Source organism: Microcaecilia unicolor, chromosome 8 (genome assembly GCF_901765095.1).
Source record: "Microcaecilia unicolor chromosome 8, aMicUni1.1, whole genome shotgun sequence".
Lineage (NCBI taxonomy): Eukaryota > Metazoa > Chordata > Amphibia > Gymnophiona > Siphonopidae > Microcaecilia > Microcaecilia unicolor.
Window position 1 is genome coordinate 33489159 of NC_044038.1, and position 26445 is coordinate 33515603.

Here is a 26445-nt window from a genome sequence, read left to right on the forward strand (position 1 = left end):
ACAGTCACTGAGAAAGCCACAGAAGTAGCTCGAGCCCTCCTTAGGGATGTCATCCCCAGGTATGGACTGCCCCTTGCCATAGGTTCAGATAATGGTCCCGCCTTTGTTGAAGCTACACTTCAGGCCCTGTCCCGCGCATTGCGCATTACCTGGAAATTGCATTGTGCCTACCGTCCCCAGAGTTCAGGGCAGGTTGAGCGGGCAAACAGAACCTTGAAAAATAGCCTAGCAAAGATTTGTCAGGAAACCCAATTGAAATGGCCACAGGCATTGCCACTAGCCCTCTTCCGCCTCCGATGCACTCCAACTAAAGGAACAGCCCTCTCTCCCTTTGAAATTGTGTATGGGAAGCCCCCAGCCATTTTACAGGGAATTAAGGGAGACATAGGGATTTTAGGGTCTGCCCAGGTGCAGGAGCAGGTAGCCCTCCTGGGTAAGATAATTTCTGAGCTTCAGTCTTATGTGAGAGAAATAAACCCTGTCCCCTTCCAGGCTCAGGTACATTCCTTCCTGCCAGGGGATAGAGTTTGGGTGAAAGACTGGAAGCTCCAGCCTTTGGGGCCCCGATGGAAAGGACCTTTTACTGTTTTGCTTTCTACCCCTGCAGCTGTGAAGGTCGCAGGGATTACTCCATGGGTCCATTGGTCTCGAATTAAGTCTGCTGACCAGACTGAGCCCAGCACGGATCAGACGGAGCCTAGACAGTGGAGAGCAGAAAGAGATCCAGCGGAGCCATTGAAGTTGCGCCTGACCCGAACCAAAGAATCTACTAGCTGAAAAGAAGGGTCAACTGCATACTGCAGGAGCTGCTGAACTTCGGCTTCATACTGAGACTCTTTCTGTCCAGATTCTGGCTTTCTTGGAATTTGAAAGCTTGATCCTTATCAGTTGAGGGTCTATCCCAACTGGTATAAGAACTCAAAGACTGAGAACACTATATGAGAGTAATCTGTGATTAGCACAGACTGTTGAAATATTATTGCTTAATTAGTTTGCTGTATTTGTTTTAGATTAGGAAGAAAGAAAATGTTAGTAGTTTGGATGCTTTTGTTGTTTTCTACTCCTTGCCTCCTTGTTCCTAATACCCCAACTCGCTCCAACCTTTGGTTACACTCTGTCCAGGAACTAATTAGCCAGGCAAAGATTACTTCCCCTTGTATTGTGTGTTCCCGATTTTCTCCTTATACCACAGATGTCCCAGCTGTACCTGTCCCTGTGCAACTCCCAGCTCTTATACCTCCCTACTTTTCGAGTTCAGGCCCTTGGAGCCAGGATTATACTTGGTGGTCCTTTTATAATGCTACTTCCCCCTCTGAATCTTCTCTAAGGCCAGTTTTTACGTCTCCCTATCCAGCCTCTGGAGTGTTTTGTTTAACAAGAAGCATCTCAACTGTTCTTCCCATTCCCTGTAACTATACTAATGTTCTCCCAGAAAAAGGAGAATCTGTGTGGGTAGTTTCTCCAGGTACTCCTATGTGCCCTGCTACCATACCTGTAGATTATGACCCAGGTGATTATCTGGCTCCTAAGCGTACCACTGAGAAGACTATAGTGTCCAAGCTTATTTTCTACTTTCATAAGTCCCCGGGGTATGAAGAGTTACTAACAAATGAGCAGCCTGTCACAATTGGGGATTGGCGCCTATGGTGTGCAAAGTCTCCATTTCGTCTTCGTTCCCCCTGGGATAGGGGCTCGCATTATGGGCACCCTAAGTACCCTGTCCAGCCTGAGCCAACATTTATTGGGAACTTTCCTCACCCTCTCCTTGGTCATTACTGGCTCTGTGATAATGTCCTCCACATGATTCTTCCCCCTACATATAATTTTTGTGTATTGGTAACCTTGAATTATTTTCCTAAAGTTATTCCTCTTAAGCCACTATCCCCGCACCGCTCTAAGCGAGAGGCTTTGTCCTTACCCTCCTCCGTTGCCACAGAGGATGAGGCGATTGAATTAGCCCTCCAGTATATCAATTCTACTTATCCTCTGACTAAAAAGAGACTTGTAGCCCTTTCTGCCACGGCCTGGATTCCAATTGGAGGCCCGGTAGCGGGTATTACTGAACTAGGTATGGCTACCCGGAGACTTCAATCCCTACTCCATGTTTTAGTTCATGAGCTGAACGTGGTAGTCAATGCATTGCAGGATCAAATTAATGAATTAAGTATAGTTTCTAGGTATAACCGTATGGGTCTTGACTATCTCTTTGCAGCTCAGGGTGGCCTCTGCACAGTGCTAAATTCTTCAGAGTGCTGTACTATTGTCATAAATAGGACGCATGTAGTTAGGCATGCTATGGATAAAGTCCTACAGTTGGCTAGCCTTAATGTGGAGGATTACCGAGGAGGATTAGACCTTACCTCCTGGTGGTGGTCATTGACCTCCTGGATACGTCCCTTGTTCATTTCCCTAATAGTCTTAGTTTTAGCAGGGTTGTTGTTTTGTTTCCTGGCCTCATGTGCTTCGGCAGTATGCCGTCGAACCTTAACAAGTAGGGTAATGGTGATTCACAAGTCTATTCCTAGTTAGGATCACTATAATCTCCAGAGTTTGAGTTGTGAGACTTATCTCTGCATAAGCTGATTTTAGTCTCAAAGGGGGGAATGAAGCAGCCATGGGCATAATCATATATAAGAAATCATATGAAGGGTTAATTCTGTTAAAAGCTTGGTATTTGAATTGAATTCTTATTTCAAATTTCAACTTTTACTTTGCAACTAAAGTGAAGGTATGCCAGATGGTTCAGATTATATTGAACTCTAGCTGTCGAGCAAAAGGGTTAGGAAAGGTCAGTGAGAAATGAAACTCTGTCCCTTGTGAATTGCCAATGCTAGCTGGCACAGCTGTAAACTATTATGAATGAATAAAGGAATGAGCCAGACATATGATTAATTGTAGTTTAAAATGCTTAGATAGAAAATACTATTTAGAGAGAGAGAGGCAATAGATTAGTATTTACAAGTTTTTGATATTTAGAATATGTCTTATAAGAAATACTGATTCTGTGTAAATTAATAAGGTTTGTGTCTGTGTAGAATATCTGTTAAATTCTGTATTACTCTGTCTGCTGTTTAAGAGGTCAAGCAAGGACTGCATTGAGGAGATCAACATGTGGTTTGACTTAGCCATAGTTCTGGCTGGTTCAATGTATAAGCTGATAGGTGAAGAGGTCAGAACTAGTCAGCTCTCTTCTCCTTGATTAATTATAGCTAAGTGTAGGACTGGCCTCCTGGAAGTAATAACCTGATATGTATGCTATTAAGTAAGATTGGCTTTTGACCCCTTTAATGAATGCCAGAGTTTAGTTAGCAGTTAGTACTAGGAATATGAGAAATCAATCATAATAACATGTAAGAGACTGGAGACCAAATGTCTGGCTTAAGGGGCCCCAGGTCAGAGGTCAGTTTAGGATGTCTGGAACCTATGTAACTGATATTTCAAAAGTAATGATTGGTTGAGGCAAGGTAGCCAATCAATTTCTTAACCAATTGGGAGTAAAGGGGGCTAGGCTAGGAGGAGGGCTTAGGACCCTATTTAAGTAGGAGCAGAAGCAGTTTACGTCAGAAGGAGCTCAGAAGAAAGAGAAGGACAGAAGGAACAGACAGAAGAAGGAGAAGACAGCATAAGAAGAGAAGCAGCTGAGACAAAGACACAGAGAGCTGAGACAGAGGAGAAGAGAGCTAGAACTGATGTCTTGCTTTGTTTGCTGGCAAATAAAGAAGATTTTTCTCTCATACTGGTGTGTGCTGTCTGACTCCTGAAGTATCACAAATTCATGCCTCCATTCCTGCAACATTATCACACTTGGTTCCAAAGTAAGACTTGACTATTTGAATTTCATGCGCCATAATCCGCATGCTTGCCCTACTTGTCGAGAGAGAGATGTGGTAGCCGTGTTAGTCCACTTTTAAAGGTAATCAATAGAAACAGAATAAAATAAAACATAGAAAAGAAAATAAGATAAGATACCTTTTTTATTGGACTAACTTAATACATATTGATTAGCTTTCGAAGGTAGCCCTTCTTTGTCAGATTAGAAATAATGATTAATAATAATGCCACATTAATTAGGACATCTTGATGATCACCAAATTGCATGAAAATTTGTGAGACTTACGAAAAACATTGTGCACTGCACATCTGCTGCTCCTCCTACTATGCCACTCTACACAAAAAGGCAAGATTTCGGTTGCCCACAGCTGCCCACCCAATCCTTCACCACCACTAAATTTACTGGAAAGTCATGAAAAACCACACCTCAAATAAAGCACTACAGTCACCATGTTTTAAATTAAACACAGTATACTAAAACTTTTAACACCAAACCGTTGGACACCCACCACACCTCACTCCTCTCTCCCACCACAAAGACTTTCACACACTAATTGCTACTCTAAAAAAAAAAAAGACTCCGGATCGCGCAGGCGCGCACAAGCGTCTGTTAGCCAGGTGCCTATGACGTCACACCAGTTGGCTACGGTGGGCCGGGAGGCCCAAACCCAGGCGTCTCCGAGCGCTCTTGGTGTCGCCTGGTAAACGTCAGTGTTGCCAGCGTGGAAACAGAGAGAGAGAGAGGCGGAAGTGTGAGAGAAGGAAAATCCTTCTTCGGGTTCCTGGAGTCTTCTTGGGAATCTGCGCTGTCTGTCTCCACTGCTGCTGCGCTCGCTGTGTCTGGACCCAGAACTGCCTCCGTCACCCTTCCGATGCTATGGAGAAACCGTATGAGAAGGTGCGTCCTTTCCTCGTTTGTGTTTCCTATCCTAAGGGAGTCATGTCCCTGCTTGGCTACCTTCCCGCACAAGTCAATCCGAATCTGGCAGCAAGGAGAGAATGAGATACCTGACATCCCTTCTCCCGCTTAGGGTCCCCCCCCCCCCCCCCATACTTTCCTTTTAATCCAGGCGTGTTTTATAAGATTGTGTATGTTTAACCTGTGCACAGCCTAGTACCATTTGGTTAGAGCGGTTTATATTTAAATAAATCAAACAGTGGAGGGAATGGAAGTGATTGCTTTGAGCTTTTTGGAGTTGTTTTGTTGTTACTTCATTGCTTGTTGGCCTCTTTTCCAACCTGTTGATAGGTAAAACAAGCAAAACAAAAAAAAAGCTCTGATTGGTGCTGGCAGTTATACTTTATATACCTTTCCCTTCCTGAATGTGCTAAAACATATGTTGGGGATAAGTGATTAGATTTAGGAGGTGACGTTTTATCTCCCTGTTGGCTTACAATGGTTTAATCAAACTTTTTGATATCAAAGCATTTTTAATGGCTTGGATTCCAACATTCCTAACAAGAAGTGCTGCCAGCCTATATAGCTTTTATTTAATGAAATAGTTGTTCTTGCCCCTGCCCCCACAGAGAATGCTTCTCATTGCGAATTACATAGAGATGTATTTTCAAAGAATTTAGGGCCTGATAGTCAGACCATGGGAGGTAACTGGGCTGCTTTCCAGGGTTGGCGCTGAGCCCAGATATTCAGTGCTGGGCTGTTTCTGGTGACCGACATTGAATATCTGGTTTATTTTTGGCCGGTTTGAACTTAACTGGCCAAGCCAATATTCAGCGCTGGTCGGTTAAGTTGGAACCGGCCAAAGATGTTCCACCTATTGACATGGCCTTATTTGGCTGCCAAACTTAGCCATCCAGATGCTGAATATTGGTGCTGACCGGCTATGTCATGTGACATAGCCAGTCATCTGGCAAGCCTCTAAGCGCTTATGTTCAGCCTAGATAGCCAGCTATCTCGCACTGAATATTAGTGCTTAGCTGGCTAAGTACCATTCCTGACCAGTTAAATGGTTTTGAATATCAGGGGGCTAGACTTGCAAAGTTACGATGGGGCTCATTTTCAAAGCACTTAGACTTACAAAGTTCCATAGGTTAATATAAGGCATATTTTCAAAGCATTTACACTTACAAAGTTACATAGAGGGGCATTTTCGATATGACATCTAAGTTTTTTACAAGTTGTGCAAAATTCGTTCAAAATCTGAACAAGAAAAAAGTTAATTTTCCAAAAAGAAAAACATTTATCTTTTGTTTTCGAAAATACTGTTTCTAATGAGGTTTTGTGCTTTGGACATTTAGTTTTTTGGTCTATTTTTCAAAACAAAAACGTCCAAGTGAAAAACGTAGAAAATCAAGCCATTGAGATGTAGGCAGGACCAGCATTTTTCTTTCTTTCTTTATTTTTGTTACATTTGTATCCCGCGCTTTCTTACTCATGGCAGGCTCAATGCGGCTTACAGGTACTTGTTTATACCTGGGGCAATGGATGGTTAAGTGACTTGCCCAGAGTCACAAGGAGCTGCCTGTGCCTGAAGTGGGAGTCGAACTCAGTTCCCCAGGACCAAAGTCCACCACCCTAACCACTAGGCTACTCCTTCACTCCCAGACATCGCAGGAGATAAATGGGGCACCCTAATGGACTTCAAAAACATGCTCCCAGGTACATATCTCACCATTGCTCCCTTATCTTGTCTGCTTAGCCCCCCCAAAACCCACCTAAAACCCACTGCCCACAGCGGTACACAATAGCCCTTAGGGGTGAAGGGGGCACCTATATGTGGGTATAGTGGGCTTCTGGTGAGTTTTGGAGAGCTCATAGTTTCCACCACAAATGTGACAGGTAGAGGGAGATAGGGACCAGAGTCCCACGCTCCATGGTGCACTGTACTGACCACTAAATTACTCCAGAGACTTGTATGCTTCTCTAATAGACCTGGCTATAACATCTGAGGTTGTCATAGAGGCTGCTAAATTATATTTGTATTCATATTTGTGTGTGTGTGGGGGGGGGGGGTATTGGGGGGCCTCACCCCTGATTCCCTCCAGTGGTTATCTGGTCATTTAGGGCACCCTTTTGTGACTTATAAAAACAGGTCTAGCTCAAAACATCTTAGTTTTAGTTCTGGAAGGTTTTATTTTGTTCCATTATGGCTGAAAAATGTCTCGGTGTTAGGAACGCCCAGATCCCCGCCTTTAGCACACCCCGTCATGCCCCCTTGTGATTTGAACGCACTTCTGGTGGACTTCATAGAAAAACATCTAAAAATTGGTTTTGAAAATACCTATTTGGACGTTTTTATGAGAAATAAAATGTCCAAATTCAGATTTATGCCACTTTTTGGATGTTTTTCTCTTTTGAAAATGAGCTCCATAGTAACCTGTGGAACTTTGCAAGTCTTTGAAAATGAACCCCATAGTGTTCTAAGAGATACCGTTCTGCGATAGTTTGGGAATGTGACTGAATAGTTCATTATTGGAATCCCAAGTAAGTGTAAAACAGTTTGTGCAACATTTTCACGACTTCATATAGGAGCAGTTTAACTAACTTGGGATTCAAGGCCTTCTGTCTTGCTTAGAGGGGGATACATAAAGTATTTTGACTCTTTCCAGAAAACAACAACAAAGACACACATACAATGAAAACAGTTTTTTTCCTCATTAATTGTGGAGACAAACTGTCTGATTTTTAGGACTAGATAAAACATTGCAAGAAACCCGAGAACTGCAACTAGTATTTTCTCACAGTTTACCTTGTATTTTCTCCAGATTAAGATTCATATAATTTCCTTACCCTCTATGAATAAAGCAATTTATAAAATGTAAAATCCAAATTACCACAAGTCATTATGCAGTTTTAAACTGCTATTATTTTGGTCTAAGAAATACATTTGATGCTGGGCAGAAGCTCCTGTATATTAAGAGAAGTATAAGCTGGGTGCCTCATCCTTTGATCTGGTTCATGTCTTTCGTCCTGACCTGACTCTAGCTTTTTCATTCATGTTTTCTATTGGAAGCTATGAGCAACAGTTGCTACAAATAACAGATGTGTCTTAATTGGTCTTCTGAAATAGAAAAAAATAGCTATGACAAAAGGTTAGAGTGGATCCAGAAACAGCCAGTAGCTTTGATTTCCAGGACAGTAGCATTCTGCCTGAGGTAGGCTTGACTAATTAAGATCTAATTTGACTAAATTTAATTTTCAGTCGGTTTCATAGTCTAATATTTTAGTACAGATTGACTGCTTTGTCTTAGTCTAAATCTAGATTACATAAATTATCAGTAGAGAGGTGTGGTAGCTGTGTTACTCCACTTTTAAAGGTTATCAATAGAAATAAAACATGGAAAAGAAAATAAGATGATACCTTTTTTATTGGACATAACTTAATACAGTATATATGAGCGAAACATCAGAGCATTTCAGTGACAGTCTATATGCATGGAGACAGGGGATGAGTGAAACATCAAAGCATTTCAGTGACAGTCTAACAGGATGGGGGTGGGTAGGTGAGAGTCAGAGAAACAGGAGAGCACTACAGTTTACAAAGCAATACAATTTTATGCTTTTTAATGGGCTAGAAAACCCAGATCTTTGTTAAGTCCTGTCTGGTGGGTGTCAAAATATTTAATCATTTTGACTTCAAAGGTCTTACGTTCCTGTATTGTTTTAAAGTTCCCTTTCAGGATCCTTACCATGAAATCACTGGTACAGTGTTCTGGTTTTGTAAAGTGCTGTTCCACAGGCGTGACATCTTTGTTTGTACTGGCATTTTTCATATGATGTCTTTGTAAATTAAATCTCTTCTTTAGTATCTGACTTGTTTCTCCACTGTAGCAGCCTTCATCGCACTTTTTACACTGAATGATATATATCACATTGGAAGATGAGCATGTGAAAGATTCCTTAATGTTGAATATTTTTCCTTGTGAATGATCGTGGGGTCCTGTGAGATATTTTGGCATAGTTTGCAACTGGATATATTTTATTTATTTATTGTTACATTTGTACTCCAGATTTTCCCACCTATTTGCAGGCTCAATGTGGCTTACATAGTGCCGTGAGGCGATAGCCACCTACGGTGAAGAAACAAATATAGAGTGAAGTTATTTACAATGTAATATATATGAACAGACACATCAGGGAATCATAGAGAAGGTGGTTATATAACAATCCATAAAGTTCAATACTGTATAGAGAGAGGTGTGACCAGCAGAAGAAAGGGGGTGTTGATGCCCCACCTGGAGTATTGTGTTCAGTTTTGGAGGCCATATCTTGCTAAGGATGTAAAAAGAATTGAAGGAGTGCAAAGAAAAGCTACGAGAATGGTATGGGATTTGCATTACAAGATGTATGAGGAGAGACTTGCGGACCTAAACATGTATACGCTGGAGGAAAGGAGAAACAGGGGTGATATGATACAGACGTTCAAAGGTATTAATCCGCAAACGAACCTTTTCCAGAGATGTGAAGGCAGTAGAACGAGAGGACATGAAATGAGATTGAAGGGGGCAGACTCAAGAAAAATGTCAAGAAATATTTTTTCACGGAGAGAGTAGTGGATGCTTGGAATGCCCTCCCGCGGGAGGTGGTGGAAATGAAAACGGTAACGGAATTCAAACATGTGTGGGATAAACATAAAGGAATCCTGTTCAGAAGGAATGGATCCTCAGGAGCTTAGCCAAGATTGGGTGGCAGAGCTGGTAGTGGGAGGCGGGGATAGTGCTGGGCAGACTTATACGGTCTGTGCCAGAGCCGGTGGTGGGAGGCAGGGCTGGTGGTTGGGAGGCGGGGATAGTGCTGGGCAGACTTACAGTGGGGGAAATAAGTATTTGATCCCTTGCTGATTTTGTAAGTTTGCCCACTGACAAAGACATGAGCAGCCCATAATTGAAGGGTAGGTTATTGGTAACAGTGAGAGATATCACATCACAAATTAAATCCGGAAAATCACATTGTGGAAAGTATATGAATTTATTTGCATTCTGCAGAGGGAAATAAGTATTTAATCCCTCTGGCAAACAAGACCTAATACTTGGTGGCAAAACCCTTGTTGGCAAGCACAGCGGTCAGACGTCTTCTGTAGTTGATGATGAGGTTTGCATACATGTCAGGAGGAATTTTGGTCCACTCCTCTTTGCAGATCATCTCTAAATCATTAAGAGTTCTGGGCTGTCGCTTGGCAACTCGCAGCTTCAGCTCCCTCCATAAGTTTTCAATGGGATTAAGGTCTGGTGACTGGCTAGGCCACTCCATGACCCTAATGTGCTTCTTCCTGAGCCACTCCTTTGTTGCCTTGGCTGTATGTTTTGGGTCATTGTCGTGCTGGAAGACCCAGCCACGACCCATTTTTAAGGCCCTGGCGGAGGGAAGGAGGTTGTCACTCAGAATTGTACGGTACATGGCCCCATCCATTCTCCCATTGATGCGGTGAAGTAGTCCTGTGCCCTTAGCAGAGAAACACCCCCAAAACATAACATTTCCACCTCCATGCTTGACAGTGGGGACGGTGTTCTTTGGGTCATAGGCAGCATTTCTCTTCCTCCAAACACGGCGAGTTGAGTTCATGCCAAAGAGCTCAATTTTTGTCTCATCTGACCACAGCACCTTCTCCCAATCACTCTCGGCATCATCCAGGTGTTCACTGGCAAACTTCAGACGGGCCGTCACATGTGCCTTCCGGAGCAGGGGGACCTTGCGGGCACTGCAGGATTGCAATCCGTTATGTCGTAATGTGTTACCAATGGTTTTCGTGGTGACAGTGGTCCCAGCTGCCTTGAGATCATTGACAAGTTCCCCCCTTGTAGTTGTAGGCTGATTTCTAACCTTCCTCATGATCAAGGATACCCCACGAGGTGAGATTTTGCGTGGAGCCCCAGATCTTTGTCGATTGACAGTCATTTTGTACTTCTTCCATTTTCTTACTATGGCACCAACAGTTGTCTCCTTCTCGCCCAGCGTCTTACTGATGGTTTTGTAGCCCATTCCAGCCTTGTGCAGGTGTATGATCTTGTCCCTGACATCCTTAGACAGCTCCTTGCTCTTGGCCATTTTGTAGAGGTTAGAGTCTGACTGATTCACTGAGTCTGTGGACAGGTGTCTTTCATACAGGTGACCATTGCCGACAGCTGTCTGTCATGCAGGTAACGAGTTGATTTGGAGCATCTACCTGGTCTGTAGGGGCCAGATCTCTTACTGGTTGGTGGGGGATCAAATACTTATTTCCCTCTGCAGAATGCAAATAAATTCATATACTTTCCACAATGTGATTTTCCGGATTTAATTTGTGATGTGCTATCTCTCACTGTTACCAATAACCTACCCTTCAATTATGGGCTGCTCATGTCTTTGTCAGTGGGCAAACTTACAAAATCAGCAAGGGATCAAATACTTATTTCCCCCACTGTATATGGTCTGTGTCCTGAAGAGGACAGGTACAGATCAAAGTAGGGTATACACAAAAAGTAGCACATATGAGTTTATCTTGTTGGGCAGACTGGATGCACCGTGCAGGTCTTTTTCTGCCGTCATCTACTATGTTACTATGTTTGGATATCTTTGTGTTGCTGGATTTAGGTAGTTAAGTTGGGTCAGTGGGATATGCTGTTCCGAACAGGTAGATCTTTAGTAATTTCCGGAAGTTGAGGTGGTCGTATGTAGTCCTCATGGTTTTTGGGAGCACATTCCAGAGGATTGCAAGGATGTGTGCCATTCTTTTATTTTTGAGTCTGTGTTGGGAGCTTACTTCTAATTACCTTGTGTTTTAAGTTGGGTGGCTGTCGGAAAGCCAGCACTGGTGGGGATGGGAATATCTCTTTCAGTAATTCATCCTCCTGGAGTAGAGGCTGCAGATCTCTTATGATTTTTCTTAATTTTTCCAGCACTGGGTTGGATGTCACTATAAGGGGGATTCTGTCTGTGGCTTTTTTTTCTTTGTACTGTAGCAGATTTTCCCTGGGCGTTTTGAGGGAGGAGGCAATATTCTTGGAGATTATTTTGGGGTTGTAGCCTTTCTGTTTTCTAGCCCATTACAAAGCATAAAATTGTATTGCTTTGTAAATTGTAGTGCTCTCCTGTCTCCCTGACTCTCACCTACCCACCCCCATTCCTGTTAGACTGTCACTGAAATGCTTTGATGTTTCACTCATCCCCTGTCTCCATGCTTTGATGGTTCGCTCATATATACTGTCATCTACCAACATTTGCTTATATCCGATCTGACAAAGAAGGGCAACCTTCGAAAGCTAATCAAGAAATGTATTAAGTTATGTCCAATAAAAAGGTATCATCTTATTTTCTTTTCCATGTTTTATTTTGTTTTATTTCGATAAATTATCAGCAAATTCTAACTAATATCAAGCGATTGTTCTGAGTATTGTTCAAATCATACAAATAGTTGGAGGTCAATTTTTGCCATTTCTGTAATATGTTCCATTAGTTTGCTCAAGAGCTAAGATCGGGGCAGTTCTTTAATACATTGAAAAGAGCGTGCCTTAAATTAGGAATTAAAGCAGAGTTATAGAACAAGGATTGTTAAGGTTAATATGGATATGAATCCTGTATGAGGATTTTTTTTATAACACCTCTTTCTTTTTGTACCTTGGGTGACACTTGTAATGAGGAGGAGAGGATGTTTATGTGTACAGTATTGCAACACACTTCAGTGAGATCTAGGATTATGGTTGAGTAAATTGGCATCATTTGTTATTTTTTGTGATGTCTGTGCTTTTTAAAAAATAGGTTTGTAAATATGCTGCTGAAATCTGTGGACAGCAAAGTTGTATTTTGTTTTGTTGAGGAAAACCTTTTCTTAAGAGACTGCCCTACTGTAATCCAGCCATCACCATGCCGGTTCTCGTTCATGTTATCATAGATCATGATTCCTTCAAGAGCAGCTGCATTTTGATTCTGCTGTAGGTATTGCCATTGTACTCTAAGGGGCTGATGCAATAAAGTGTGCTAGGCTTTCTGCACAGGTTACCTTGGGGGTGGGTATTCAGGAAATCTAGACTGCCCCAATTTGATTGACTGCACTTTTTTGTCCTTTAGATTGTAAGCTCCTTCGAGCAGGGACTGTCCTCAGTGTTAAATTGTACAGCGCTGCGTAACCCTGGTAGCACTTTATAAATGTTAAGTAGTAGTTTAGAGGGCAATTTTGTGGGCACCCAATGTGAAAATTAGTTTTGCCCATGAGCCAACGGTTGCCTATTACTTGGGTAGATAGCACACAACACATTTAAATCTTATGGTAATGATAGTAGCTATTCAGCACAGATGCATAGAAGAGCAAAAAACTTAGAATGATGATGCTTTAATACAAGGTCTGAGAAGGCGTAAAGAATAAGCTTGTTCTTCTGCAGTCTCTTTACTGCAAACATACAGGACCCGCAACTTTTTCTGGCTTCATTAAAGAGGAGGAACTGAGGGGAGAGATGTGCTAGAACTTTTGCATATATGAGTTCTTCATCAATCTTCCAGGCCAGTCCAGACAATTGGGTATGTGCACTCCTACCAGCAGATGGAGACTGAGAAACACTAAAGCTGTAACATCACTGTATAAGGCAGTGTTCTTCAATGCAGGGCCTGGGGGCCAGTACTGGCCCCCATTGTGTTTTTGGGTTTTTTTTTCCTGCTAATCTGCCTCTCTCAAGACAGAAAGGGGAACATGGATGGGAGGGAGATTTCTCAGCAGCTTTTGACACTGGATCATGATATCATGCTAGCATGACTGACAGAAACAGGTATCAATGGAACAGTACTTGTGTTGTTTAGATCCTAGCTATCAGGCAACAATCCATAATGTTTGGAAGCAACTCATCGCCACCATGGGCACTAACCTGTAGGGTATCACAAGGATCGATATTGTCACCTATTCTGTTCAATATCTGCCTCAATTCACTAGCTGAGCTGATTCGGTCAATAGATACTCAGTTCTACATCTATGTGAATGATGTGCAGCAATTCATACCCATTGAACCTGACTTACCAACAGCCCTGAATAAACTGATTACCTGTCTAACATCAATTCAAGAATGGGCTAAACACAACAAACTTTGCCTGAAACTAAGTAAAACCGAGCTTCTCTGGGTCCCTAACACAAGTGGGATACATACCTGACATCAAAATCTCTTTTGGGACGTACAAACTCCCCCTCAAATCACAAGTCAGGAACCGTGGAATACAGTTAGATTCAGCACTTACTCTGATTCCCCAAATCCAAGCAACCTTCAAGAGCTGCTTCTACTATTTCCGACAGCTACTGTCCCTCTCCTTACATCGAGAAGGTAAATCTTATCCCAATTGCGCATGCCATGATAATATCAAGACTGGATTACTGTAATGCACTCTACAGAGGTCTGACTACAAAGGGCCTGCACCAGCTCCAGTTGATTCAGAGTACTGCAGCAAGACTAATAGAAGGTTGCAAACGACGTGACCACATCACACCATTTTTGCAAAAACTTCACTGGCTACCAGTATAATACAGGACTAAATTAAAAACTCTACAGCTGATCTTCAAGGCCCTTAAAGGAAATGGCCCCAAGTACCTGAAGAATAGGATGATCCTCTACACACCTCCAAGGACACTAAGGTCCTCTCAAGGACTAACTACATCCTCTCCAAAAGACATTACACGATGTGATACCCGCAAGCGAGCCACACTCTGGAATTCACTCCCTGAAAGGCTTCGCTTAACACAAGGCTATCCCTACTTCAGGAAGCAGGTGAAAGCTTGGCTCTTTATTGGAAGAAGTAACTAGTTAGTCTCACTTACACACACAAGCAATGACATGGGCTGCACATACTGTAGCAGGACATGTTTATCCACTCCTACCCTAGCTGAGATAATATTTAACCATCTCTATGACCTCATGGGCAAACTTTCTTTAAATTAGTCACCTCATTCTCTAACTCCTCTTACTCTTACCTATCTATATGTTAACTATCTCTCTGACCTTGTGTGTAACTTTCTTTAAATTAGTCACCTTATTTTCTAACTCCTCTTACTCTGTTACCTATCTATATGTTCCATGTTTGCTTATACCCTACGCTGTCAATTAAAATGTTCTATTACGTATTGTGTTGACATTGTAAGTGGTATACTATGCCATACTTTGTAGTGTTGTTTGAATATTCTTACTGCTGTAATTGTCTATTGCTCATGTTTGATTTACTGTACACCCCCTTCAGTGAATTCCTTCAAAAAGGCGGTAAATAAATCCTAATAAATATAATAAGTCCAATGCTTGGCAAAGTGTATTGTTGGTCATCACAGCAATAGATATGATGCAATGGTTCTCTCAATAACAGCAAATTAAAATAGGCTCAGCTCAGAATACTCCACTGGTACTTGCTGTTGGATATATAAATGTGGGGACAGGCTTTTCAGTATGTGTTCCTAGGCTGTCTGTGTGAGGAGCAGGGCATATGCAAGTTGCAGCTTGTCATTTAATCACAAGAGAGTAATTGAGTCTTTATTTAATTAGAGCTTTACATCACTATGGATGCTACAGATAGTTTCAGTCTCTAGCATGTGGCCAGCATAGTAGGTTTTTTGATTGGTTGTGTGTATTTTGCTTGTTTAATGTTTTCTTAAAGAGATATAATAGCAAATGTTAAGATTTCACATAAACAGTTGTAACAATGGGGAAAGGCCGCTTTATATAAAATCCTGTCTTTTGACTAACCCTTGCAGGTCTCCTTTAGGGTGCCTGATTTGCCTCCCACAGTGCAAGATTTTCTAACAAGATCACCATGATTCAGTTGTCCTTGACTGGCTTGTCTGCCTTATTGCCTAGCCTTTCTGGAATGTCTTCCTCACGACTTGCTCTTGCCTTTCATTCATGCCATGGTATCCATTAGTCTAGAACAAGGTATCGTTTCTTTCATGTGGAAAAACACCCATGTTCACCCAGAGCAAAAGAACCTTAGGGCCAGCTCCTCAGATGTCTCTAATTTCTGTCCTATATCAAATCTTCCATTCCTGGCCAAATTGACTGAGTCTGTTGTGCTTGATCAGCTTGAAGACTTTCTGGATTAAATCTCTCTCTTACATCCTAATCGGACGGGGTTCCGATGGGGTCATAGTACCAAAACTGCCCTCATTGGGATCACTAAGTTTGTTGCAACGCTTTGATAGGAGCAAGACAGTTGTGCTTATATCTGTAGACTTACCAGCAGCTCTTGACACAGTCATGACCTTCTCTATCACTTACAAGAGATAGGTGTCTCGGACACAGTTCTGGATTGGTTTATCTCTTACATTTTTGATCAGATATATTCAGTTCAATGGTATAACTCTACATATCCCCATTTTCTTACATGACATGCCCATGACCAGCCCATGGCCAAGCCCCTTCAGTTCTGCATCTTAGATTTTTATGTGCAGAACGTTACAGATAATGCTTAGCAAGTTCAGTGTGTAATTTCTAATGCCAATTAGCGTCAATAATTGCCTGTGACATGGCAGTTATGGGCGCTGATTGGCTTAAGATAATTAAGTTGTGTGTGCAAATCAGAATATGACCTGATTTGTATGTGCAACTCTAGCCACACTATATAGAATCTGGGGGTAAACAGCTAATTGGGCAGTTGATCAAATTTTAAATAAACTTCGAAAGGCAATTCACTCACATCTTGGGCTTTGCCATGTTTATCTTGATTTCATTTCATTTTTATGTATTAGATTTATATCCTGCTTATCTCTAAATACTACAATATTAAAAATAAAACACAAAAAACATAAAAAAAAATAATCTGTATCCCCTAAATGTCCAGAATTACATGGTAATCTTTGACAAACATTACTGATTCTGAAGGCCAGACTGAAAAAATGAGTGATAAATAGGTAATGGCAGGGGGCAGCCCCGATACTTTTCTTGTTTGGCAGAGGCAAACCTTTACACCTGCCAAGCTCTCGTTCCTGTGGTCCCTGCGACTTAAAACATTGAAAAACAGCAGTAGTGCCTCTCCAATAACGGAATACAGAGATTTTATTGTAAATATTCATTAAGCAAATATTCTTCTTCCTTTTTTAAATATCTGATACTTGAGATTGCAAATATTGGATACAGTTAGCACTTGTTTCAAATTTGGTAATGTGAATTTACAGAAAATGAGCTAATAAGATTAAATCCAAATATTATTTTTTCCAAGTTTTCTCCCCTTCAGTTAAGTAGCCTGTCCGCTCCGTCTTGCACGTGAAGGGAGTAACAAAATATTTAGGCCCCTGCTTACAACCTAACAATGCAGTACTGCCGACACAACCGGCTTTGTAAACGCAAGAGTTCATTTCAATAGGGTGAAACAGTGCATGACGCACTCTACATATCTTATAATCACCCTCTTCAGAGTCCAAATATTGTCCTCATACCTTATCTTCAAAAATGCTCTCCATCTTTTTGGTGTGCCCCAGGTTACAAAAATCTTTTCAAATAGAAATCAGTTGTGGATAGCAATACATTATTGAGTCATACTTCAAAGATCCATTAACTTCAAATGAACTAAAATGCATTATTTAGCAATAAGAAAGATTTGAGAAGCTTTTTCTTCAGAAAGCCTATCACAGTCCTTAAGAGAACTTAAATCATCTAAGCAGGCAATATCTGGTGGTTTATATAAAAAGTCCAGTAATTTCTTGCAAAAATTTTATATTAATCAGCAGTTCCAAAAAGCATGACAGAGAAATTCTCCCTCGCAGTTATATTACTCATAAAGCTTTAAACCAGTAACATCTTCAAAAGAATTTATACTGAGTTTCTTGAAGAGCAGTATAACTTCAGTGACTGAGGGTATGTGTGCTCTTCTTTCTGTAATTTGTTCTAGACTTGCATTAATATTTAATTCTTCTCCCTTCTCCCCACTTAACATATATGCAACCCACTGAGTGAAAAGGTACCAAAAGTGGTATATGTGACTTATTTATACCACAAGATACAAAGGTATCAACTGCATGATCCTTCAAAATTTCAGCCTCAGGTATTATCACGTCTTCATCAATAAAACGTTTTTTTTTTTTTTTTTTTTAATACATTTGAAAAATAGCAAAAATAGGATGTAGAACATGAAAAACATCAAAGTTATGAAAAAATTGCATAGTCACTTTTTACTGACCCTATAGAGGCGTGTGTTCAAAGCACTTAGACTTATAAAATTCCATAGGTTACATGCCTTCAATGTCTTATTTGACAAACCAGAGCAGATGATGTTTAATTTGGAGATAAGCATAAGTGTTCCTGACTGATATAGCAAGTTCACACAAATTGTGAAAAGGCTTAATTTGTCAGCCTTCCAGAAGGATATCTGAGAGAGCTTGAATTCCCTTGGTGGCCCCGTGTTCATTTATTTTGCACGCCACAGAAATTCTCCATTTCCCCAGACTGGTAGCAAATGAGTGGTGTTAGGGTCACTCACAACAAACAAGTATTGAAAAAAAATTAGAAAACAGGGACCTTGGTGGTAGATTTTTCAGTTTCATTTTAATAATGGAAAGTGCCATTAATACCGCATGGCTCTCTTTTTGCTGTGTAAAGCTAGATACTACTGACTGACCCTTTTGTAAGAGGGCATTTTACTTTACTCCAGCTACTTTCTGATTCCTGCCTGGCTCATTATGAAATAAGCAGGCTTTACAAAATTGTAGGGTGCAGAGCAGCTCAGGTTTAATCTTAAATCTTGCTTATATCCAGAGGTGTCCGCTAACACCATAATTGAAATAGTTTTTATTGAGAAAGACATCTCAATTCTTTTCGGTTGCATAATCCACACACCCAAGTGTTACTTATACTGCTCTTCTTAGTAGTTTTAGTAACGCATTACTGTACACCCAGTTCACATTGTCCTAGCCCGGTAAAACATGTTCTTTTGCATTCTTTTAGACCTGGTCCACTGATATACTTTAAGAGCAGATAGCTCTGAGATCTGATCTGATTTTGACGGAGCCATTGTATCATTAAATCAAGCAGTATAGCTGAGGATTGCAGGATGAGAAGTTAAACTATCTGCTATTGACAGAAATATGGTTAACAGGGAGTCATCAATAAAAGTTTCGTATGCCCAAAGGGTTGTACTTATCTCCACTTGCCCAGCATTAGGAGCTATCTAGGGGATGTGGCAACAGCATTTCAAGATATGATTCCATTAAATCAGATGACAATAGATTTGCTGGCAGGATTAGAGGGAGTGCCATTAAAATTTGGGGCTGTTGTTGTGTCCCCCGTCCCCACACATCTACTTAGGGCAAATAAGGAGGCATTATTTTGAGCGAGGATGTAATGAGTCAGTTCTGGAAACTGAAGAGTAGTAAATCACCAGGACCTGATGGTATTCATCCCAGAGTATTAATAGAACTGAAAAATGAACTTGTAGAGCTACTGTTAGTAATATGTGGTACTGGAAGACTGGAGGGTAGCCAATGTTACGCCGATTTTTAAAAAATGTTCCAGAGGAGATCCGGGAAATTATAGACCGGTGAGTCTGACGTCCGTACCGGTCCCTACCGGGCAAAATGGTAGAGGCTATTATTAAGAATAAAATTACAGAGCACATACAAAAACATGGGCTGATGAGACGGTCAGCACGGATTTAGTGAAGGGAAGTCTTGCCTCACCAATCTACTGCATTTTTTTGAGCGGGTGAACAAACGTGGACAATGGGGAGCCAGTGGATATTGTGTATCTGGATTTTCAAAAGGCGGTTGACAAAGCGCCTCATGAAAGACTCCTGAGAAAACTGGAGAGTCATGGGATCGGAGGTAGGGTATTACTATGGGTTAAGAACTGATTGAAAGATAGGAAGCAAAGAGTAGGGTTGAATGGTCAGTATTCTACTACTACTACTACTTAACATTTCTAGAGCGCTACTAGGGTTACACAGCGCTGTACAATTTAACAAAGAGAGACAGTTCCTGCTCAAAGAGCTTACAATCTAATAGAAGGGTAGTTTGTGGGGTCCCGCAGGGGTCTGTGCTGGGACCGCTGCTTTTTAGCATATTTATAAATGACCTAGAGATGGGAGTAACTAGTGAGGTAATTAAATTCGCTGATGACACAAAGTTATTCAGGGTCGTCAAGCTGCAGGAGGAGTGTGAAAGATTACAGGAGGACCTCACGAGACTGGGGGATTGGGCGTGCAAGTGGCAGATGAAGTTCAATGTTGGCAAGTGCAAAGTGATGCAGGTGGGTAAGAGGAACCCGAATTACAGCTATGTCATGCAGAGTTCCGCGTTAGGAGTCACGGACCTATAAAAGGAATCTGGGAGTCATCGTTGATAAGACGTTAAAAACGTCTGCTCAGTGTGCTGCAGCGGCTAAGAAAGCACACATAATGTTATTAGAAAAGGGATGGAAAACAAACACGAGGATGTTATAATGCCGTTGTATCGCTCCATGGTGCGACCGCACCTCGAGTATTGTGTCCAATTCTGGTCGCCGCATCTCAAAAAAGATGTAAAGGAATTAGAGAAGGTGCAGAGAAAGGCGACGAAAATGATAAAGGGAATGAAATGACTTCTCTATGAGGAAAGGCTGAGAAGGTTAGGACTCTTCAGCTTGGAGAAAAGGCGGCTGAGGGGTGATATGATAGAAGTCTACAGGATAATGAGCGGACAGATGTGAAGCGTTTGTTTACACTTTCAAACAGCAACAAAACCAGGGAACACAAGATGAAGCTAGAATATGGTAGATTTAAAACAAATAGGAGAAAGTTTTTCTTTACTCAGCGTGTAGTTAGACTCTGGAACTCATTGCCGGAGAATGTAGTGACAGCAGCTGGCCTTACGAAATTTAAAGGGGGTTTGGACAGATTCCTGAGGGGAAAGTCCATTGAACATTATTAAAATGTTTGTGTTTTTTTGGGGGTTTTGCCAGGTTCTTGAAGCCTGGATTGGCCGCTGTCAGAGACAGGATGCTGGGCTTGATGGACCCTTGGTCTTTTCCCAGTATGGCGGTACTTATGAGGGTTTAGATTTTTCCTGCCAGTCTCCATTTTTAGAATTTTCCAAGGAGCGTGTGGTTTTGCGTCCGGTGCCTTCATTCTTGCCTAAGGTGGTTTCACGTTTTCATCTTTCCCAATCTGTCTTCCTGCCTGTCCTAGGGTCTTCCTCAGGCATGGAGGCTCAGAGGAAATTACACTATCTTAAGGTTACTGACGATTTCTGGCGCATGAACCGCCTGTTTGTGCTCCTGGGCGGTTCGCGTAAGGGCTTGGCAGCTTCTAAGCCCACTATTTCTAGGTGGCTGAAGGAGATGATAGCTTCTGCCTACATTCTTGCCATTAGGTTGGTCCCGGAAGGTGTAAAGGCTCACTCCACTAGGGGGCAAGCAACTTCGTGGGTGGAGCAGTTCTTGGTGCCGCCCACGGACATTTGTAAGGCGGCAGTGTGGGCCTCCCTGCATTCCATTTCCAAGCACGACAGACTGGGCGTGAAGAACTATAACCTGGAAGGACTAAGCCACCCTTTTCTTACAGTATATAAAGACTCCTCTTTTTAACCTTGAAATTGTTAAAGTACTGAAGGCTGGATAATAGCGCATGTTTCAGCCAGAATTCTTGCAAAACAAATGTTTTACAACAAGTTTTGAAGCAGTTCATACTGGGCTCTGGGAGCTCAGTGAAAGCAACTTTTGAAGTAATCAAGGTGTGATACGCATTCTAGCAGCCGTGTTTAACTGAACCCACGATGCAAGCAGCTGAATGCCAAAATATGTTGAGAGTAATGTAGATGTCTTGTACATGCTGGGCATGGATTGTATACGGTGTATACATTTCAGTGCATTTTCCATCAAATGCTGTCCATCTCTTTGGTTCCGAACACTCATTCAGAAAAAAAACTATATGGCAAACTGTTGGTTTCCTTCGTCTGTGTCATGCCTGTGCCTACCCCCCCCCCCCTCCCAAAAAAAAACCAACAACCCTATTTTAGGAGATTAATATTCATCAGGACAATATAGAAGATCATAAAGTGGCAGGTTTGATTCCCAGCTTAGTGTTAGGGTGCCTTATTCAAGTGGTTTCTGCACCAACTCATTAGGAGAAGGGGAACATTCACGGAGAGGGTGGTGGACGCTTGGAATGCCCTCCCGCGGGAGGTGGTGGAGATGAAAACGGTAATGGAGTTCAAACATGCGTGGGATATGCATAGAGGAATCCTGTGCAGAAGGAATGGATCCTCAGAAGCTTAGCTGAAATTGGGTGGTGGAGCAGTTGGGGGGAAGAGGGGGTAGTGGTTGGGAGGCGAGGATAGGGGAGGGCAGACTTGTATGATCTGTACCAGAGCCGGTGATGGGAGGTGGGACTGGTGGTTGGGAGGCGGGAAATACTGCTGGGCAGACTTATATGGTCTGTGCCCTGAAAAGGACAGGTACAAATTCAAGGTAAGGTATACACATATGAGTTTTGTCTTGGGCAGACTGGATGGACCATGCAGGTCTTTTTCTGCCGTCATCTACTATGTTACTATGCATTAGATTTAATTTTTATGACAGATTTATTACAGCAACAAAGGTGTCTCATAGTGGGATAGGTAAGGCCAGTCCCTTAGTCGGACCACTCTCTATTCTTTGAGGGAAAGGTTAGGGAGGATCTATCGGGGAATGGCGTCATAAGATGGAGAAATGTGTTAGAGGTAAGGTAAATATTGAGGGATGGGGAGGTGTTGTTGTTATTGGAGCAGAAGGAGGGGAGAAGTAGTAGGGTTAAGGAATCTGTGAAGGTTTGGTTTGCGGCTGTAAATAAGGGCATTAGATGAGGTAGCACAGAACTGTTATAGATGCCCAGAGAACATAGTATACTGAAGAGTTAAAAACACAAAAGAGGGGACTGAGAAACTTGGAACAGTGTTAGAGAAAAACAGGAAAAGAGGAAGCCTGGAAGAAGTAGAGGAAGAAGTTAAACTGCTACTGGTTCGTTACAGCTGGAAAAAGAAATGTTAACAGGTAGAACAGCAAGTAAACCTTGGGAATTGTTTAGGTGTCTAAGGAATTGGCAGAGGAATGACAGATAGTTACGACTTAGAAATTTCTGTTGTTGTGCATGTTCTTGTTATAGCAGCTATGTCCATGAGAAGCATTTATGTGCTGGAGAATATCATTTATTTATTTATTTATTTATTTATTGCATTTGTATCCCACATTATCCCACCTCTTTGCAGGCTCAATGTGGCTTACATCATGGGTACTGGAAATAAGAGTGCCTATACATTAGGTTTACAGAAGGTTTGTGTAACATGGTGGTGAATTATATAATGGTGTTAAAGCAAAGACATTATAAGACAGTGCTAGAAGTTCAAAAGATTATACAGTTACACATGTTGATCTTTGTGATATATCTTGTCGAAGAGAGATGTTTTTAATAGTTTGCGGAAATTGGTCAGTTCATAAACCGTTTTCAAGTTGCGTGGCAGCGCATTCCAGAGCTGCGTGCTCGTAAAGGAAAAGGTAGATGCATGCATTGATTTGTATTTCAAACCCTTACGTTTGGGAGGATGAAGAATGAGGGGTGTACGAGAAGATTTTTTTGCGTTCCTGGGTGGTAGTTCTATTAGATCTGACATGTAGGCTGGGGCGTTACCATGGATGATTTTATGGACTAAAGTGCAAAGTTTGAACGTGATGCGTTCTTTTAATGGGAGCCAGTGTAGTTTTTCTCGTAAGGGTTTCGCGCTTTCGTATTTTGGTGTGCCAAATATTAGTCTGGCTGCCGTATTCTGAGCTGTCTGGAGTTTTTTGAGTATTTGCTCTTTACAGCCAGCGTCGAGTGAGTTACAATAGTCCAGATGACTGAGTACCAGTGATTGTACCAGATTGCGGAAGACAATCCTTGGAAAAAATGGTCTAACTCTTTTTAGTTTCCACATTGAATGAGACATCTTTTTGGTTATGTTATTTGCATGGTTCTCAAGTGTTAGATGTCGATCAATGGTGACTCCGAGGATTTTCAGGGTGTCCGAAACTGGTAGATTTAGTTTAGGTGTGTTGATGGTGGTAAATTTATTCTTATTGTATTGCGAGGTGAGTACCAGGCATTGGGTTTTCTCAGCATTGAGTTTCAGCTGAAATGCATCTGCCCAGGAATTCATAATATGTAGGCTTTGCTTGATTTCATTGGAGATTTCCCTTAGATCTTCATGGAATGGGATGAAGATCGTTACATCGTCAGCGTATATAAATGGGTTTAGGTTCTGATTCGATAGTAATTTGGCCAAGGGTGTCATCATTAGGATGCCTCTGCATGGCTCTGTGGTGCCTTTGTCCACAATGATAAAGGGGAATGTGGAATGACTCCCCAGTGAGGAAAGGCTAAAAAGGTTAGGGCTCATCAGCTTGGAGAATAGATAGCTGAGGTGAGAGATGATTTTACAGATCTTCCATGAGTAGAATGGAACAGTTAAAAGCGAATCTGTTGTTTACTGTTTTTATATTACAATCATATCTCCCCAGTAATCAAGTTGCACTGGCTGTCTGTGACATGATACTTCAGTTTAAAATTTTGACACTAATTTAATTTATAAAGCATTATAATACTTCATTGTCTATTGCAGCTTCTTTGCAAATTATCGGCCATCTAGATCACTTTGCTCAGCAAATAAACATTTACTAGATGTGCCTTCAATTTGTCAAATCAGAGTTGAAGAACACCACTGTTCTATAATAAGATCTTTTATTATGGCATGCTTGACTGCGCAGCTTCTCGTTATGTTTCCTGTGATTTAATTGTTGCAATGATTATCTCCTGAGTTTTATACTACTCACTGACTTTATAATGTACATTTTATTATTTTAGATATTATATTATGGATTTTAATTTTTTAATATTTTTATTGCTACTTGCTTACTTTTACTAAGTTGCGGTAAGCACTAATGCATGCATACTGCAGGTTAAAAAGCATATGGCGGGGTGCACTCTCAAACGTCCTTCAGTAGTTTTGGGATTAGCGCTCATTTCCCACGTGCTAAAAAAATAGTTTATATTTTAGCGCTTAAGCAGAGAGTAGGTGTGTTCTGCACTAATCAGCGCAGCTGCATCGCCGCTTGCTAACCAGTTAGCACATGAACCATACCACCTGGAAAATAGGTGTCTGTAAGTGTTCACATGCCAGTGGTGAAATTAGCACAAGTCCATTAATGGGAATAATGGAAAATGGGGCCATTTTACCACTGCACTAAAAGAGGCTTCAGCATATGAGAAAGACCCATGCTGGGGATAGCACTGTATAATTTTTAGCGCAGTTTAATAAAAGGGCCCCTTAGTGACATGATATTAACTAGTACATTCAATAAAAATAGGAGAAAATATATTTTCCGTCAACACATAATTAAGTTCTGGAATTCATTGCCAGAGGATGTGATAAAAGTAGTTAATGTAGCAAGGTTAAAGATTTGGTCAAGTTTCTGGAGGACTTGTGGAAAGCTCTGGGGATAAACAATATGGTATCTAATTTTTGAGATCCTTCTGGGTTCTTTAGGTTGGCCACTGTTGGAAACAGGATACTGGGCTTTGGTTTGACCCATGATGTTCTTTTGTTGCCTTGTTTGCTACAGTATTTCTCAGAAAGCCTTGTGGAATATGGAAAAGATCTTTGCATATATTTCTTGCTCTTTGATGTTTTTCAACAAGTCTGGAAAGTTCGTATGTGGTGTTTGTGTGTCTTTCTGGGGATATGATTATTTAGATTACAGTGACCCAATCAGATTCAAAGTTTTTGTGAAGGCCAGTTATGCTTCTAGAATGTATCCTATTGAAATTTATCAGATCCCTATGGGTAAGAATTGAAAATAACTACATAATTCAGGCATCTGTATGTTTCTGAAAACCTTGTTTATTTTCAAGATGGTTGACCCAACGTTGGTAGTAATGGGAAAGAATCTTAATGAGGCCATGAAGATGCTGGAAGACAACCAAAGGTATGTTCCAGTATTGTTAAATACCTTATGTATCCTTAAATTAACTGGGTTTTTTTTTTTTGTATTTTTTTGTGGGGGTTCTTTTTTTAATAGTTGTATTGGACAGAGAACTTGAGTGACTCTGCTGTTCTTACAAATTCTCTCTTCAGGGACATCTGTCTCATGGCATCCTCTGCTTGCAGCTTTCTTCCCTCTACCATTCCCTCTCTTTTTTTGAACTCTGTTTTATTTTTCTCTACCCTTTAGTGTTAGTGACTATACTGTCCTTTGGAAATTTTTATTCTTATAGTGATTTTGACTTAGAATCTTACCTTTTCCTATCATTCTTCATCTGCTTTCAAATTTGGTGATTTTAATATTTACTAGTAAAAAAGGCCCGTTTCTGTAGGCAAGGAAACGGGCCTTAGGCAGGCAATCCCCCCCACCCCCCCGTGCTACGGCCCCCATGAACCCACCCCCTCCCGCGAACCTGTCGATCCCCTCCCCACCCCGGAACGCCGAAAACTGCCGCCACCGTCGCCGCCGTTGTTGTGCTACCTTCCCTTCCCCTTGCCTTGCAATCAGCTGTGTTGACGTCAGTGACGTCCTGCGTGTCTGCCTCGCAGACCACTTGCAGCCAGGGACCCACGGTCCCAAGCATTGAACGTTGGAGGTGAGAATTATTATATAGGATATGGAGAATTCATTTTCATTTACTATTCTTTCTGTTTGTTCCTGATACTCTTTTATCTCCACTTATTCATTTTTCCTTAACTTCTTATT

General features: G+C 41.5%; 1 protein-coding gene across 1 annotated transcript in view; it reads left to right on the forward strand.

The window, feature by feature from the left end:
• The first annotated feature begins 4546 nt into the window (after positions 1–4546).
• PDXDC1 (pyridoxal dependent decarboxylase domain containing 1) overlaps positions 4547–26445 on the forward strand; it is an 83835-nt gene continuing 61936 nt past the window's right edge. Inside the window, exons 1-2 of the mRNA XM_030211715.1 lie at positions 4547–4729; positions 25610–25683. Of these exons, the coding sequence (XP_030067575.1) occupies positions 4709–4729; positions 25610–25683 (95 nt within the window). The 5' untranslated portion in view covers positions 4547–4708. The remainder of the gene's footprint in view (positions 4730–25609; positions 25684–26445) is intronic.